General features: G+C 41.6%; 1 protein-coding gene across 1 annotated transcript in view; it reads left to right on the plus strand.

The window, feature by feature from the left end:
- LOC142559961 (mitogen-activated protein kinase kinase kinase 1-like) overlaps nucleotides 1-12,699 on the plus strand; it is a 53,615-nt gene extending 40,916 nt beyond the window's left edge. Inside the window, exons 19-22 of the mRNA XM_075671676.1 lie at nucleotides 1,283-1,414; nucleotides 2,190-2,332; nucleotides 3,204-3,335; nucleotides 6,353-12,699. Of these exons, the coding sequence (XP_075527791.1) occupies nucleotides 1,283-1,414; nucleotides 2,190-2,332; nucleotides 3,204-3,335; nucleotides 6,353-6,523 (578 nt within the window). The 3' untranslated portion in view covers nucleotides 6,524-12,699. The remainder of the gene's footprint in view (nucleotides 1-1,282; nucleotides 1,415-2,189; nucleotides 2,333-3,203; nucleotides 3,336-6,352) is intronic.
- The last annotated feature ends 4,445 nt before the right edge of the window (nucleotides 12,700-17,144 follow it).

Raw genomic sequence — 17,144 nt, forward strand, 5'->3', positions numbered from 1 at the left:
GTACAAGTACTTTAAGAAATACTTTATGGAATACCAGTTTGGTTCGGTAACTATCAAAAGACTAGCAGCTTTGGATTTACACAGCAGGTGCAAAAGTGTCATTACCCACTTGCATGCATTTGCACAGACGGCGGATGAAAGAAAGATGGGGGGTCGCGCAAACTTGCCACGACACTGCACATTTTGTGTCTGACAGGTGACAAATCACATTGAACTCTACCACAAAACTGTGTAGATGGCGCCTCCTGCTCTTTACTGTAGGCACCAGCTATGTGTGAAGCGGGGATCAAGTCAGATGATGTGTGGTCCTTTCGTCTGTCGCACAGGTTGCCCTCACGATAACCCACCTGCCATAAAGTTGGGATAGCCCTTCTGTCTTTTGGGAAAAAAAACTGTTGTCTGTCCCATCCGCATCGTTTCTTCCCGCCCTTATTCCCCTCAATAACACTATGTGATGCACCAACTGGCCCAACAGTCAATGCTTCTAGACAGCAAAACTTTTTCTACAATAAATAAAACATTGCCACAAAACACACGTCCACTATTAAACTGTGAATATCATTGGTATTCAGTACAACAGAACGTCACAAATTGATTACTTTCACAGGTAGAAAAGCGCTTGATTCTATTCAGCAGAAATTCTATTGAAAAAGCATATATTTTTTTCCAGACCTTCATATACTAGAACTGAGCTGTAATCGGCACTGGCATTCGGTGTGCCCTTTAGTAAAAGTAGACCGCCGTGTATTACCTTGATTTCCATGTACCTACGTTACTGATAGCTTGCTACATTTTTGTTAAGCAATGCTAGAAGACTCCCGAGCGTGTGCAGCACCATACTTTCTTTCAGCACCATTTTCACGCCTAAAATTTGTAAGCATTAAATTTTGTGATAAAGTTGCGATATCTGATATTCGGTTAAGTATTAAGCTTTCTTTATTATTATTATTATTATTATTATTATTATTATTATTATTATTATTATTGTTATTATTATTATTATTATTATTCAAGATATGCTGTTCAGTATTTGCACACCCCTACTTTTAAACCAACTCCCACAGTGTATGGGATTCGCATGATTTTTTTCGTGCTCAGTTGATAAACATTTTTTTGTCTATGCATTGGGACGTCACCAGGCAATTTTTTTTTTCTTTATTTCCTTCCCCCCCCCCAAAGAGAGAGGGAGGTGGATTGATGGTAATACCAAAAGCTGCCACTTACATGGGTCGGTGTTACACATTTTTTTATTGGGTCTATGCGGTGCGTCTGTTTGTGCCAGGTGGCTCAGTGGCCTCCTTGCTGGAGCGGTATGGGCCATTTCCGGAGGTCACGATCCTGCGCTACACGTACCAGGCACTCAGTGGCTTGGCGTACCTGCACGAGAACCACATTCTGCACAGGGATCTCAAAGGTGAGTGCCAAGGAAGCTGCTGCATGTGACCTTTTATCAGGTTGAGCGTGTCACTGCATCTGTTTGACGACTGTGGCTGCGCACCATGCTTTGTGCAGAGTAGGCTGAAGCTCACATGGCACTTACCATAATGTCTTTGCAATACGATAAAGCATCACTTCATACAATCATTGTGCATAGAGCTTGGCGCATCTTACCCTTCTTTCCCATTCTGCCTCTAAACTACTACTACTACTACTACTACTACTAGCACTGTTTGTCTCATAGGTGTTACTTCATAAAACCTTGATAGATCCTCACATCAATGTGTGCAACAGAACAACAATCTGGTTTGGTTGCTGGATACTCAGGTGATAAAAGAAACAGCACTTACGACACCTTCTCAGAATGTCTTATTGAGTTTAACCGGTTGCTACGTTCCAAATCAATTGGAAACAATTGGAATCAATTTGTCAATTGCGTGGTGGAACACAAACCAGTTGAAACCTACGATGGTTTGCTCTCTTTTTTTGACTGGGCAGTACAAAAACCAAATGGCAAATATGAGAACCTGTGTTTTCATGTTGTTTTGCTCTAATAAATGTGCTGTTCCGTTTCTTGCTCTACAGTAAAGGCTTTTTGCCTTGTTACTAAGTGCAAGCAAATATGGCTTAAACGCTTGCACACACACTATGTGCTGTGCATCTTTAAGGGTGGGTGAGCAAGGCATGTTTTGAAATGCTTTTATAACTAGGCAATCCCCACCCTCACGGAAGAAAATAAAAATTTGTTCCAGGTGCCAACCTTCTTGTAGACAGCACGGGACAGCACCTGAAGATTGCCGACTTTGGCTCGGCCAGCCGTCTTCAGAGCAAGGCCACCCTGGCTGGAGAGTTTCAGGGTCAACTGCTGGGTACCATTGCTTTCATGGCTCCTGAAGTAAGCAAGATCTGCTATGTTTTGAGTCAGCTTTACGAGACAGTGTTTATTTTACATAGTTTTTCTTGTAAGGTGTTAAGTCTTAGTTGACTGTCGCAACTAAGAAAAGCTCGGTTTAGAAGTTAGGAAGTCACCTAAATTGTAAAATTGCACTCATACGGGATGTTAGTTTCATTCTTTTTCTTCCATGTAACATTTAAGTATCTGTAATCTTTCATTTCTTATTGCTGTGACTCTGTAATGTGCACTATTATGAAACAGTATCAAAAGTAGAGAGGTTCTCTTCATACCATGAATACTGTTCCAGCTGAACTTTAGCATTCGTCGATGGATTTTTTATCACAGTAAACTGATGTATAGAAATCAATAAAATATTACCGCCGCAATGAGCCAGTTCCAGTTCACTGTTCTACTTTGGGAAAGTTGTTATAAAGAAAAATTGACGAGTTGTTCTGCTATAAAAATAGGTAAAAAGCAAAAGTCGTGAAAAACAACTGCCCTGGTGCTCATGAACAAGATGCAAATCTGAACACCAGATCACAAGAGAGTTATCAAAAATCGAACATCTGGTCCCAGCGTCAGCTAGGCTCAGTTCATGCGAGGCATCACCATGTTGAGAAAGAAAAGTCATGCCGCCAATCTTTTGCTTCTTACATTGTTTTCCAGTGTATCAGTCCTCTGCTCTCTCCAAATGCAACTCATCAGCTTATCTAGAACTTCAGAAACATATTGCTGGTGTAACTTGGGTGGCATTTTCTTGTTCAATGGTACCTTCAGAATGTTCATTGTTAAGTAGAGGAAACAAAATAGAGATCATGTTTGTCAGCATCAGTTTAGAAATGCCCAACAGCAATGGCACTCATCCACGCAGGTGCTACGAGGGGAGAACTACGGCCGGTCATGCGACATCTGGAGCGTGGGCTGCGTTCTGATTGAAATGGCCACCAATGCGCATCCTTGGGACAACTGCAACACACTGAATCACCTGGCACTCATTTACCGGGTGAGATCTCACTGCGGCAAACTTTTACAGCAGTAGCTGCTGATGTGTCCATGCATCCATAGGTGGTGTCACTGAACTATGCTTAACACGGCCTCTGTAGTTTGAGTAACGGATAAACATTGTCTAAGTGTTTCTCAAACGCTCATAACAGTCACAAAGCCATAATTCTTGTAAAACAGTTCTTGTGCAAGCACTCCCTTTTTAACCACGAGGCTGGGCTCTATGATTGATATTGTAGAAAGTATCACTGTAGTAAAAGTAATCACAAATGGGCACTAGTGGGTGACTCCAAGCTAACACCGATACAGAAAGGCGCTTTAGCTCTACCATCTGCATACATTGTTTCAAAGCAAGCCTGGAAAGAAAAAAAAAATAATGTCTGCAATTAGGCAATGATAGCATCAGTCCATAACAACTATCCATAAAAAGAAATGGGTTGTCACAAAAGTGTAGCAGGAAAAACGCCCGGTGCTGTTAACAGTGGCAGTGAGGTTTTGCTTTGACGGCACTTAGTGCATATGCGAACAGCATCTTTGGCACTATCAGACCAGTTTTCCTTCTCGCTACCTAACTATTTTCATGGGCCAACCCTGAAGATAGTGCAGCCTAAAAATAAAGCCCTATTCTCAGTTTTTCTCTTTAGTGCAAACAACATTCCTGATCTGTTTTCTTTCCACTTATCTAACCGTTTTTGTAGGCCAACCCCAAAGAAAAAAAGGCAGTCTAAACGTGTAAGGTTACTTTGAAGATTCTAAAAATGTGGGCCAATCCCAAAGGTAGTGTGGTCTGAAAATGTGAGTCTTGACTTCATTCACGATGCTCTTCAATAAATAAAGATCCTTTAAAATTTCTCCGAATTCATTTTCGTCTAAAAAACATGCTATAACATACTTGTATAGTCATTATGAATGAGTTTTTCTGAATATTTTATGTGCTCATTTGTATATCAAGGGAAGTTACTCGGAACAAGAAAGTATAAGGTGGAAAGCTTATTATGAATGCATTTCAACACTACTATGTATCCAAACAATAGAATAGTATAATCACCAAACTAAGTGCACGAGCCAAAATTGTGCCAACATCCTACGAAGTGGAGAAAGTGGAAATTCTATGCGTATCCAGGGTGTCTACCAACTGGGAAAACCGGGAAAACTCAGGGAATTTGTGCCTCTATCAGGGAAAATTAGCTGTAATTTTATTGAAAGGGTCGAAAGTTACGGTAATGCTGGCTCGAGTAACAGGCAGGAATTGTAATGAATCGTCTTTGACGTCATGTCGTCGGCTGGACGAGTTGCCAGTGTACAGTCAACGACCGACTTCCCGGATTCCCGATAATTTGGACGGCTTCGCGGCACCACCATATGCCCCATAGAATCAATGTATCAGAACGTCTGAAATTTTGAACGCAAGAATTCGCCGTTCGATTTTCCTTTCTTTTTTTTTTTTTTTTTTTTTTTTTTTTTTTTTTTGCCGTGACCGCAGGTCTGAAACGCCATTAACGCCACCACTGCTGCCATTTTGATCACCTCACAGCCTCAAATCGGCGCTCTTGCACGCAGACCCACTGGCAGCCGTAGTCACCACTGCAGCAACACTAGGCTTAGCTGCTTCCATGTTCGCTATGAAGTTCTTGCCGTTGGGTGCCGTGTTTTTTATTGAAAAAATTCGCTGCTGTCAGCAATGGCACGGACTCCGCCTTTGTGGTCCTCGCGATTGGCTTAGAAGCTTGGAAAGCACGGTGCGTTGCATAATGCCGGTTCCCAAAAGTGAGCTTCGCCTCTGTACACAAGCGTTACTTGGTGAAGCATATGCAAAAGTATTGCAGTGAAGCATAACGAGTGTGGGAAGGGGCTATTGCCATTGTATACAGTATATATTCCTTAATTATACACGCGTGCACCCGGTATTTCCTGTCGCAGTACGAGCAGCGATATGCCTAATACGTGTACCGGGGGGCCTTCAGAGCGTTTTCGAATGTGCCTGTGGCAGTTTGAGACCCTAAGGGCAGTAAATGACATGCATTTATTTTTTTCCAACTGGCCAATTTTTCGGACGTTTTCGCGGCCCCTAAGGAGTTCAAAAACTCGGACGTGGGTTGTGCAACTGACCAAGAAGATGCATCAAATGGTCCGTGGGGCAAACGAGTGGCAGAAGGAGTACAAGAACAGAAAGGACCAACGCATTGAGGAATGAATGGGAAAGGAAGCGTGCTGCCGCCATTTTAGAGGAGCTTGAGCTCAAAAAGCAAAGTGTTGGCTGATGCCGAGATGCAAGTGTCTCTCATCCAAACCAAAATAAGCTCTTTAAAGCAGTGAAACACAACACTGAGGCATTGTGCACGAGCTGAGAGTATGTCAGAACAGTTGAGGTTGACTTATGAGCTGTTGAGAGAGAATCTCAATTGTGACAAAGTCCGGGCCTCATACCACTGAGCTTGCTATCAGTTGATAGAAACAGCTCATATTTGAAAATATTTGCTTTTGTATGCATCTCCTTTTTTATTCGTATTTGAGAACGTCCCGACTCGATTTGCAATTTTTTTCGAGGACATTTTAGTTGCTGTGCATTTTACTAACCCCTCCCTTCTATTCTCTTTTTGAATAACATAAACACTACTCCATAGTATTCAAATTGGACTAAGTCATTCTTTTTTAATTTTTTTGTATGCTTACCAGAGAGTGACAGCATCGGGCGATATGGTTTCAGCCCGTCTTGACATAAAATATAGTTCTGCATCACTCAGGGAATATTGCAAAGGCACTCAGGGAAAACCTGGAAAACTCAGGGCATTTAGAAATGTCAACTTGGTAGACACCCTGGCAACTTTTACACATTTAATCTGTTCGTAATAGTAGTACCAGAGGCACAGTGGGTTTGCCATTATTTCGGTTTAGGTAAAGGAATCATGGCAGTGACACTACCCCCTCATGGCATCACAGTTTGTAGTTTGCCTCTGCTATCTTTTTCTTGCTTTAGAATTGTCAAGCAGTCCCCATAGGAACGCATCGTTCTTGCAGATCTCGTGTGCCCAGTCTCCACCGCCAGTTCCCAAGATGCTCAGTTTGAGGACGCAGCACCTGGCTCTGCAGTGTCTTCGACTTCGATCCGAAGACCGCCCGCCGGCTGCTGACCTTCTGTCCCACCCTGCGTTCAAAGAAGCTGGTCTCCACTCAGTCCAGGAGTCGTGAGGGCTTTGCATGGCCGCCACCGTCAACAAGGTCATAGCAGCAGTAGTGGTAGTTGAAATCTGGACATACCTTACCACAGTGACAGCTCCCCGAGTGACTACATCTTTGGCCGTCTGCAAAACTGTGCCACATGTTCTCTTCCAGATTGTGCGAAATGTCTTTGCTAACTTTGAGTCCTGACCATTCTGCTCTGTCCTTTCTTCTCTCCTATCTAGTTGTGCTGTAGAGCAACGGCTTCACATACTTTGTCACGTAGGCCTGTCACCTACAGCCACGGCTGGTTTTTGTCATGCCAGGGCATGTATGGATTCTGCACAGTGTCATGGTCGTCTGAGGAAACTGTCGAGCCCTTTTGTGGTCACATATAGCATTCTGTGTTTATGTGTTGCCTATTGTGCATGTTATTGCAGTCCAGTCACTCGGGGTTGTCTGCATTCACTTGTGGGCTTTGTGCATTCCCCCCTTCCTCTTCCCAAGTGAGGCAGCAGCATGTTGAAGACTATTCTGAATATGTTGACTTATAATGAGGTAGCAACGAAAATGGGAAGTCTACTCCCTCCCGGTGGATCACTTTCTTTTGCATGACAATCAGTGTCTTGCCTATTGGTTGAACCACTGATAATGGACATGGTGATAGAAACTTACGTTCATCCTATTCTGCTTGTATTAGAACAGTTTTCTATATCCAGCGGCTGTTGATGGATTAGCAAAGTGGGTACCAAAAACACCATGGCAGTGGCAACTGTGTCACTGTAGACGGGCATTGGTATGAACATTAACAAAAATGAAAATGAAAGTATCGGTGAAAGTGGTCATTTGGGAGTGAATACAACCTGTCCTTGTTGCAAGCATGGCGTGCATACGCTTAGCATTTCAGCATGCTACGAGCACCTCTACACGACATGTATGCCTGTCTCTTTTTTTCTGTTTTTTCTTCTCTACCTCAGTGTGACACACTCTGGTGTGTTCTTTCTCTGTCTCTCTCTGTTCCTCTGTCCCCTTTTGTTCTTTAATCTTTGCGTACACTGTCTAAAGCATGGCAGGACTGATTGCTGCAGTGATACAACCTTAATTACTTGTCACCTTAACACAATACAATGTTGTCGTGTATTTGTGCCTTTTAGATACTGAACCAGCAGAAAAGAATCCGAGTTCTAAAGACAGTTCCTCAAGGTAACATACTTGCTGTCTCTTTCAACAAACATAAAAGAAATTCTGGCTTTGAAGATGAAATCTAAACAATGCTAGAAGTTAGAGAAAGAAAATGACCCTGTTTGCACCTTGAAAAAAGTGCTTTCAGTCCTGCCTATGACCTGCGTGTTATATATCAAAGTGTGTGCCAAAAAAAGTATATAAGCTAGAGAAAATGAAAAATAACAAAAAAAGAGAAGTGTACTTAATGTGACGTGTCTTGTCATGCATCCTAGTTTTTGCGTGTGTTCAGTTTTTCTGTTGGTGCTGCCATTGCCTCAGTTCTGCACTGTGGTGTTGACATGGTACCAGCACAGTTCTTTTTTAATTCTTTGTCACTGCTGGAAACAGTGTATTGTATCCTTTGGGTATGACATGACATGTGGATGGTGCAGTCTGGTTTACTTGCACAGATGGCAGTACGCCTTGCAGAGTGGGTCACCGGTTTGTGACACTTGAAGACAAAAGCTTGTTTTTTTCATCGGTTGGAAGCTGTGTCTTTCTTGGTTTGCGTTACTTCATGCATTGCCTCAGCACAGTCCTTTTACTGCAGTAATGTGGTGCAATTACAAACACTGTGGGAAGCCACAAATGAAATTGCAAGAAGGCAGGGAAATGATGAATTTGCATTGAATTTGCATTGAGGTTGACAAGTGTTTATACCAAATGTTGTATGCATAAGGTAAACAGGCAGAAACAATGAATCCAGGTAAACTGCTGGCTGATTCAAATGTCCTATTTTTCAAAGAAAGATAATTTCGCTGTAGACTATTTAAGACCATCCTTGAATGCAGTGTTTGCCAGTTTTGTCTAGAATAAGTCTCAACTACATGTCACCTGTGGTTATGACAGACAAAAAAAAAATTTTCTCAGCAACTGAGCAGCAGTGCTATCTCTAAATGTAACAGAGAGATACTACATTTTACTGTAACAGTGTCGGATGCCACCACCATTCTTTTCCATTATTGAAGCACAGCATCCAAACATAGTATTAGCCAAAATGTACTGAGAAATGCCACCTCTGGGTGAAGTTTCAGTGTAAACAAGCCAGCGGTTTACCTGGAAAGAGCCTTGTATTATATGTGGCTCACTTATTTATGCAGCACACTGTATATGTGCCCGTGAATATAGGAGTCAAAGGAAGCAGAACTGCACTTTTGTGCACACCCTGCTTGCTAGTTTTCAGCTGTCACGCAACTGTTTGAAACAATGAGTTGATGCTGCATGGCCTGGCTTGCAAAGCTCCTACATTCTATTTGGGTGGCCTTTCTACTACTGCACTTAATGCAACCATTCCAGCTCTATAAACCCCAACTTTTGTTGTTTCACAGGGCCAGGTCTGAAAGAACTTGCGATAGAAAGCTGTCTTCCTTACAATGACCATATGCTTACAGTTGATAACATCCAGGCTCCCTACAACCCTAAAGCCGACTGCATTGAAATTTTGAGCCACCTAAAAAGCCTAATTTCAGATAGTGCAGCTATAAAGGAGCCTGCATGCAAAATTTTACGTTTTAAGTTTGAATGGATGTGTCATGAAAGGCTCACAAAAGTAGACGTTTTTAATGCCAAAAGTGAAAAAAAAAAAATGCTGACATTACCACTCGTCGAAAGTGACGGGCGAGTCGTAACGTGTAGCTCCTTGGCACGACGTCAGAGATTGAGCACCACTTGCGGCTGCCCGCTATGCACTAAGAAGTCTCAGAGGCAACGTGCTGGGACCAGCATCATATCCACTAACACCAGGTGCACGCGCTGCCTACATTGGTGTTATTTAAAGGCCGCTAATAGGAAAATTAAATGGTCACCAGCTCTGCAGCTTGACCAAGTTTGCTTTGGTAATAGTACTACTCAATTATTACCAATTTAGCCTAAGTGAAATTTCGTTGCAGTTGGCCTTCGAAGTCTCGAAGTTGTTTCACTTGGCAGTACAGCAGACTGTGCTGGGTCAATATATGAACTCAACTTTCTTGGGCAATGAAGCATATCTGTTGCCTTATTTTATTTGTTCCCCTTTGACATGTGCAATTTGCGTTTGGACTGCAGTCAGCATGCAGTTTCTTAGTGGTGCACCCACAGCAATTGGACACAGCTTGTACACTTCGCCAGAGGCACAATTGTTTTTGGTACTGGCAATGATGTCATTAACATTGCTGCCTAGCATGGATTTTGGTATATCACGCATTTGACTCTTTTTTTTCACCCTTTTTTTATTTACTTTTTTTGCGACATGTTTCCTTTTGCTGTCACGTCACAACTTGTGTGGCAATGTAGTCGTCACATCACAACTTGTGTGATGTAACACTGATGGAAGGTGGCAGCTTTTTTTTTTTCTCTCTCTCTCTCCCCAATCTTGGGGTACATCTATATCGCCTACTTGAAGGGCGGTATGGCTGATGCCAGAGTAACTGAAGTTTTTGAAAAAAGCTCTCAGCAGAAAGCTCTTCTTTGTCGGCAAATTTTGTCAAATTGTGCTGGTCACTTCCATCATCTAAAAGTCGTGGTTGTTGCATGCGTTGCATGTATATTTATAGCTGAGAAAGCACGGATGCCTAAAACAAAAACTTATGTAGGTAATCCATCCAGAAAAAAAAAAAAACAGGATGTTGCACAGGTGTTGCTTGTTCAGGAAATTGAACTTATTATTTTTTACTTCATTTTTGCTGTTCATAAGCAAATTTTCTGAAACATTGTCACCATACATTGCTGCGTTACCAGCTCTCACTTTCATTTCATTCAAGGTTTTTTTTTTTTTTTCTCGCCATCAAACAAACCAGCAAGGTTTTGTCATGGGCTATGCCAACCAATTTCTGTGTCGTCATTCATCCTATTTATTTATTTTGCTCATGAGTGGTCCTTTGGAAAAAAAAAAAAAAACTCTGCCACGTGTAGAAGGTCATTATCGTAGGCACTCACGCGCCGGTGTAGAATATTGCTCATCCACAGTACCACCAGGGTTGGCACAGAATAACACAACATGACGGGAATACAACAGGGCATGCCGACAGCCTGCAACCAACACAAACACATCAAAACAACAGGGCATGCCAGTGGCCTATGCCTAGCATAGCACGCCCGCCTGTGAACTCCGGGACTGTTTTCTCGGTCGATCATTTCTGAGGATTGGCTTAATGAACAGAAGCACATTTTTCACATGGCAGAGCTGTCAAATCCATTAAATGGATGGGCTACTGAAATGACTGGTAAGCAACATCAACAGGTCCTTGCCATTACAACAAAATGCACTGCTCAAGACGTTTCATCATTTGGAGCCACTCTCACCAAAAGTCATTAACTGAGATTGTTGTCCCTGTTCACGGGCGTTCCTTTGAGATCAGGCGGCACAGGTGAATCGCCAAGGAGTAATTAAAATGACTCTGTTGGCCAGAATTTTTGGTTGTGGATTAGAGAAAATCTTTTCACGTGGCTTTTGGCTGAGCCCAAGGGACCATTTCTTACTTGGGACCAGAAGGTTAAAAAAAAAAAGACTTCCTTCAAAGCGACTCCATGATGCAGCACTTGCGTATTCTTTGTTCATTGTCTCCGGTTTATTGAAATCACCCAGTGCTTTGTTGTAAACTGTTAGTTATTTAAACAATTGACCTTTGGGTAATCAGGTATTTTGCCCTTTTCTTTTTTTTTGTCTGTTCATGTCTTTATTTAATAAGATTTATCTAAATTGGGTAGTCATCATGGCACGAGGCACTTTTTGTCATACAATGTTTTTTAGACATGTCAGGTTCATTCCTTTTGATCTTTTGCCTCATTGGACTCATCATTTGGTACGGAACTTGGTGTCAAGTAGTGGTAGTAAAAATATTGACTGTTGCCATGTGATCATTTCTTTTTTCCTTTTTTCTTTTCTTTTTTTGTGCCACCTTGGAAAACACCGGCACGGGCGTAGTAGACACGCACATAGCACATGGTGCTCAAGTCTCATACTTTTGCAAAGAAATGTAGATGAGTGTAAGGGTAGAAAATGGAGCACAATATGAGTTGTTAGCACACTTCTGTCACAAATAATGCCTTATTCTTAATGCCCGAGTGAAAACAATTTCAGGAAAATTGCCTACAGAGTCCAGTACATGTGGCAGGCTTTTAGTTCGCGACATTAGCTGAAGACAAAGTACAAGAAGCAGGCATGCATGATTGGTGGTTTCACAGCATTGACGCTAGTTCTAATGTAACAGCACAACATTGCTAATTAAGATTTTTGCTGCATTTGCCAAGTTCTCGGCAGTGCATTAGGCACATGTTTTTTTTAGAGTGCCCACAATATTGCATTGTTGCCTCTAAGCACATTGCCTTCGCACTGTGACAACATATATTGTTTCAGTGAAACATATCACAATCTGCATACACTGGATTGCTAAGCCAGTGTTGTTTCTTTTCTTGTACAGCGCATGAACGAAACAAAAGCAGATTATGCAAACGGACGGCACGTAATGAATTGTGCTCCAATTCTTATCCTCGCTCATTACATGTCTGCGTGTGATACACAATATTTCTCCATGCGGGTTGGTTGTCTTTATTCTTTTTTTTTTTTCTGGAATGACCACAAACCACGTGGGTAACTCTGGGAAACAAAAAAAAAGGAATAAATTTGCAAGAAAGTGCATTTATTTCGTTGTGGGTGCCACTATTACGCCGTGGCTAACTTGTGGACATGGTGAATTTGCTTCTTCCAAGCAGTGGTATATAAATTTTTTTAATTTCCTACCCCCACCTTCCCAAGAGATTAGTACCTGAAAATCACTGACAGTGCCTTATGTCCTTCGTCTGCCATGAAGTGTGATCGTGAAGCAGTATTTTTGTATAACTCAATTGCATTTGTTGATCCTTTATGCCCCCCCCCCCCCTTTTTTTTAATGCATGCACATATTGTAGTCTTTATACAAGTGTTGCATACTTTACACTGCTCTCACCATACTGAGGGGCCATAACGTGTTTGATACGTGTGTGCCAATTAAAGATATTTGAAAGCATTTCAAGAGAAGTCTTTTGTTTCTGCCTTTTACTATGACTGTTTGTGGTCTTGCCTGCAAAGTGTACATTCAAACAAACACAAGGACACTAACCATTGACCACCGTGAAGAGGGAGCTATTGCTTGGGGTCAACTCAGATGCCGGATATTCAAATACATGTAAAACACGGAGATGCTTTAATGAGACAACCCCTCAACCAATTTGATTGAAATATGTTGCACTTCAGAAGGAAAGTTAAGTTCTGGTAACTGTAGGAAGTAGAATTTTAATTTAGGGCGTTAACTTATTTATAAAAGCTGCTGAAAATTGACAAGCTTTGAGTACAAGCACGAAGTTTTACGTATCTAACTCCGCAACAGAAGCAGATATTGCAGGTCTGTAAATTGCATTTGTTAAAGCATCTAAAGTGGATAAATTGGATATATTATTTTACAGCTTAGATGAACTTTTTAGGATATTTAAAAGAGTATTGCAGAAGTCCTATTCACATATTAATGACATATATCAAGAGTGCTATACAACATATAAATTTGTTCCACTTCGAATTCATTATTAGGCACAGTTCACAAAATTGTGGTATGATTTTTCATTGCAGAGTTAGAGTTGTAAACTTGATAGCTTGGTTCTTAGAAATTTTGCAATATTCAAAATTTTTTCTTAGAACATTGATGGACTAAATAAAAAAATTCCCATCCTAAAGTGACTGGATTTTGATTTTTTATTAGTAAATGCAACATAACTGAACAAATTCGGTGCAGTGGCTGCTGATAAAAACTATTTCTCTGTGCCCATGAATTTAGATGAGAACCCCGAGCTGCCCTACCCGAACTAAAGCTTGTGCTTAAACGGACATTAAGGAGAAATTTTAAGTGAAGCTTGTTGGTAAACTATTTCAGGGGCACTGAAAGTTAAATTGTATTGCTACTCCATATTAACGCTCGCCACCTAGCAGCCTCGCCGAGAACTAGCCCGTCCAGATTCTCATATCAAAGTGACGCTGCTGTGCAAAAGCCCGAAAAAGATGAATGAAAGCTTAATTTGGTTTTCTTAGTTTTTCTGGCCTGAGCCTTAGTGTTACTAATGCTTTAAGTGGCACAAGTATTCTTGCGAAAGTGCTTTTTTTCCGCAGACAAGGCAGCAGTGGGCAATAACTAATTCGGTCTGTTGTGACATATTATGCCACGAGGCGATATATCGTGTTTACAGCAAGCTTTAGTTTTGCGGTGTAAGCAGAAGATGCTGTTTTCTCATTCAACATAGTGAGCTGTCGGTTTATTTGCTTGCAAGAAATTGAGGAGCAACTGCAAACAGCGCTCATTCCAGCTTTGGAGCATTCGACCTGCGAACAGCACCACTAGTTTGCCTTCCGACATTGTGCAAGCAACTAAATTCTACTATGACTGGTTCAATTCGCTTCCAAGGTGCTTTTACACTAATACAAATGACTGCTCAGAATAAGCACACTAATTTTCGGAAAACTGTTTGAAGGAATGCAACTTGGTCTGATTGGTTGTTATTTACATTTCACATACTCAAGTTTCACCGGGGTCTGAGTCTTACTACAGGCAACAGGTGTCTGCTGTGTTCCAAAGTCCGGGTATATTTTGAACACTGTATACTGCAAACATGCATGAGCGCCAGTCATCAGATGCAGACGACTTTATCACAGGGAAACAAAAGACAAAGGTGCACCCCAACTCACAAATAGAACTTTTATAGACACTGACAAGGTAACTTTACAGTTTTAAGCTTCATTCTATTAGCACACAATATGCGTATTTAGCATCTGAAGAGACAGAAGAGGTTGCTGCTTATATATTGTGGGTGTTACGGGCCACAGCACCGAGTTGCCTATAAAGTCAAGTGTATCACCTGTAGCAGCGAAGCAACGCTGCGCACAAGCGCTTGGACCTTTCATAGAGGCCAGATACGTACATGCACTTCCCTTCTTAAACCTATGACTTGCTGGAAAGGCTGTTAATATCTGATGCAGCTCGCACAGCCAGCACAACGTATGGACGAACAGTGCAGCTATTTCCGCGGTTTTGTTGGTGAAATTCTGAAGACTGATCAAATGAAGGTGATCAGCATCGAGGACCCTTTTTGGCTTTTGAAACACCTCGACACGACGTCACAATCGAGAAACTTGAGCACAGCACCAAGCGAAAGCTGCCGCGACCTGGCAACTATGGTGACCGCTGGATAACGGCCCTCTGGATCAATGTTCCTAGAACGTTGGTCTGGATATCGTAGTCATATTTGTCTGTTTGGACAGTGTTGCCAGCAGAACTGGTAATGGATTTCGGAGTTGCAATGGTCGTGACTGTGTTAGTAAAGTACCCTTCCACAATACCAAAAAAGTCACTTTTACCACAAAAAGAAGCTTGGTATGCCAGAAAAGATGCAAAAACGATAGATGAGTGACAATGATGCTTTGAAATTCCCGCACCAGCTTGCTGTGACGTTATGAATTTTGATGCCGTCTGCTCTGAACTACATAGTATTCTATAAGAGCCAATGACTGAACTTTGCAAGTTTCGATAACTTTTACTGAACCACAATGGCCAAAATGCGAACAATTATACTTAGCGATCCGTGACGTCCCACTGACGTCCCACTGACGTCCCTGAGGTTTTGCCGCAAAAATAAGAAATGGAACTTCTACCGTCATCTTCACTTTTAACAATCAACCAATTACCAGGAAATCAACGAAAGTAGAGTCCGAGAATACTTTATCAATATAACTAATTCAGTGTTTCTCTTTAGTGATTCTTAAAAGGAGTGTTTACACAAGTTTACAACGTTGCACGCAAAACTATGACATTCAGCTACTGTGAAAGTCGGGAAACGTAAGATATCTGAATTTGATGCTGAAGATGCTCTCGACAATGCCAGAGCTGGGGTCATCGACATTATTGTGACATCATGGCAAAGAGCAAAATTTTCAAACGTGTAGCATCAAGACTAGGTTGATGATGCTGGCCATTAAAAAAAAATCTAGTGCACAGTGCTTTTCTCCGACAGCTGCAGTGATGGCTGTAACAGCAATGGCCAGAACGGAGTGAGTATCTTGACCATCTAGGACACTATAATTGCGACGCATGGTTTTCCTGCGTACCAGAACCGGTTCATCAAAACAAGCATTGTAGTAAACTATTTAGGACACTCAGACGTGTGGCAGTACATTGAGTTTAGAGGGCTTAACCTCTAAAAAGCACAAAAAAGAAAAGGAAAATTTTGACAGTAGTTTTATGAAAGATGGGTGTCACCATGCACCACTTCGAAGTTCCTGCACCATATGAGTTGTGTCCAGAAAGCTTGCAAACTTTCTAAGAACATGAATTGCTTGCCTTTACCTACCAGCTAGTTGGGTTTGTCACTTTCAAATAGACCCCTTCCGAGTTTCCTATGATAGGAACTCTTCTTGGGATGCATCCTTTTGGATACTGCACAGCTCAGCTAGCAAATTTTGCTTGGTGGCGCCAACGGATTCAAAACGCTGTCTTTTCAGGGCAGGATCAAGGGTCACTGAGTTCTTGGCAAAAAACTCTGTAATGGGCAGTGATGTGTGACTGGGTGCACTACCATGATGGAGCAGTCAGCACTATTCTTCCCAAGCATTCATTTTCTTCTCACTTCTTTGTGAAGACATTTCAAGAAAACTTCCAGACAATATTCTTTATTGACCGTCTCCCTTGTCAGGAAGAAATTCATGATGAATGACACCTTTAGAAGTGAAAAGAAACAAGAGCAAAATGTTCACATTGGGCCGAACTGATTGGGCTTTCTTGGGTTGTGGTGAAAATTGTCCCGTCCACTGTACTGCCATGAGTGAAGATGGGCTTGCACATTGTCTCGTCTACAGTGATGTTTTTTTATTAATTTTTCATCAGACATAGCACGTCCCAGAAGCTCTTTGATAGCTCACTTTCAGTCACATTTGCTTTTGTTCATCTGACAGAAAAGACGGTCCAAATTTCACTGCGAGGTGGCACATTTCCAACACGTCAACGAAAATCTCATTAGTCACTGGTACAAAGTTTTTGAGATGCTAACTTTTCCAGCAGAACCCATCACTGGGAATCAGCCATGAATCAGGCAATAGTAGGTAAAAGAGGGATGAGAACCTAAGGAAATTTTGTAAATTAAGGAGAAGACACTAAATTAATAAAAACCGTTAATATCAATTTTAGGGCTATATTATAGAATATGTGCCATTAATATTTTTGTTATTCATGGTAACCATTGGCAGGACTATAAATAAAGTTGTTACCAACCAAAAAATTCATGGCGAAGGTTGGATCGAATCACTTCATTCACTTCCTCCACAGTGGAATCAGTTTTTGAAGTTGGTGGTCTTCCTGAGCAGTGATCATCAACAGAAGTATGACCTTGTTTAAAATGTTTCCAGCACTTGTGCATTGCAGACTTCCAAGTCGCAAAA

This window comes from Dermacentor variabilis, chromosome 10 (genome assembly GCF_050947875.1).
Source record: "Dermacentor variabilis isolate Ectoservices chromosome 10, ASM5094787v1, whole genome shotgun sequence".
Taxonomy (NCBI): Eukaryota; Metazoa; Arthropoda; class Arachnida; order Ixodida; family Ixodidae; genus Dermacentor; species Dermacentor variabilis.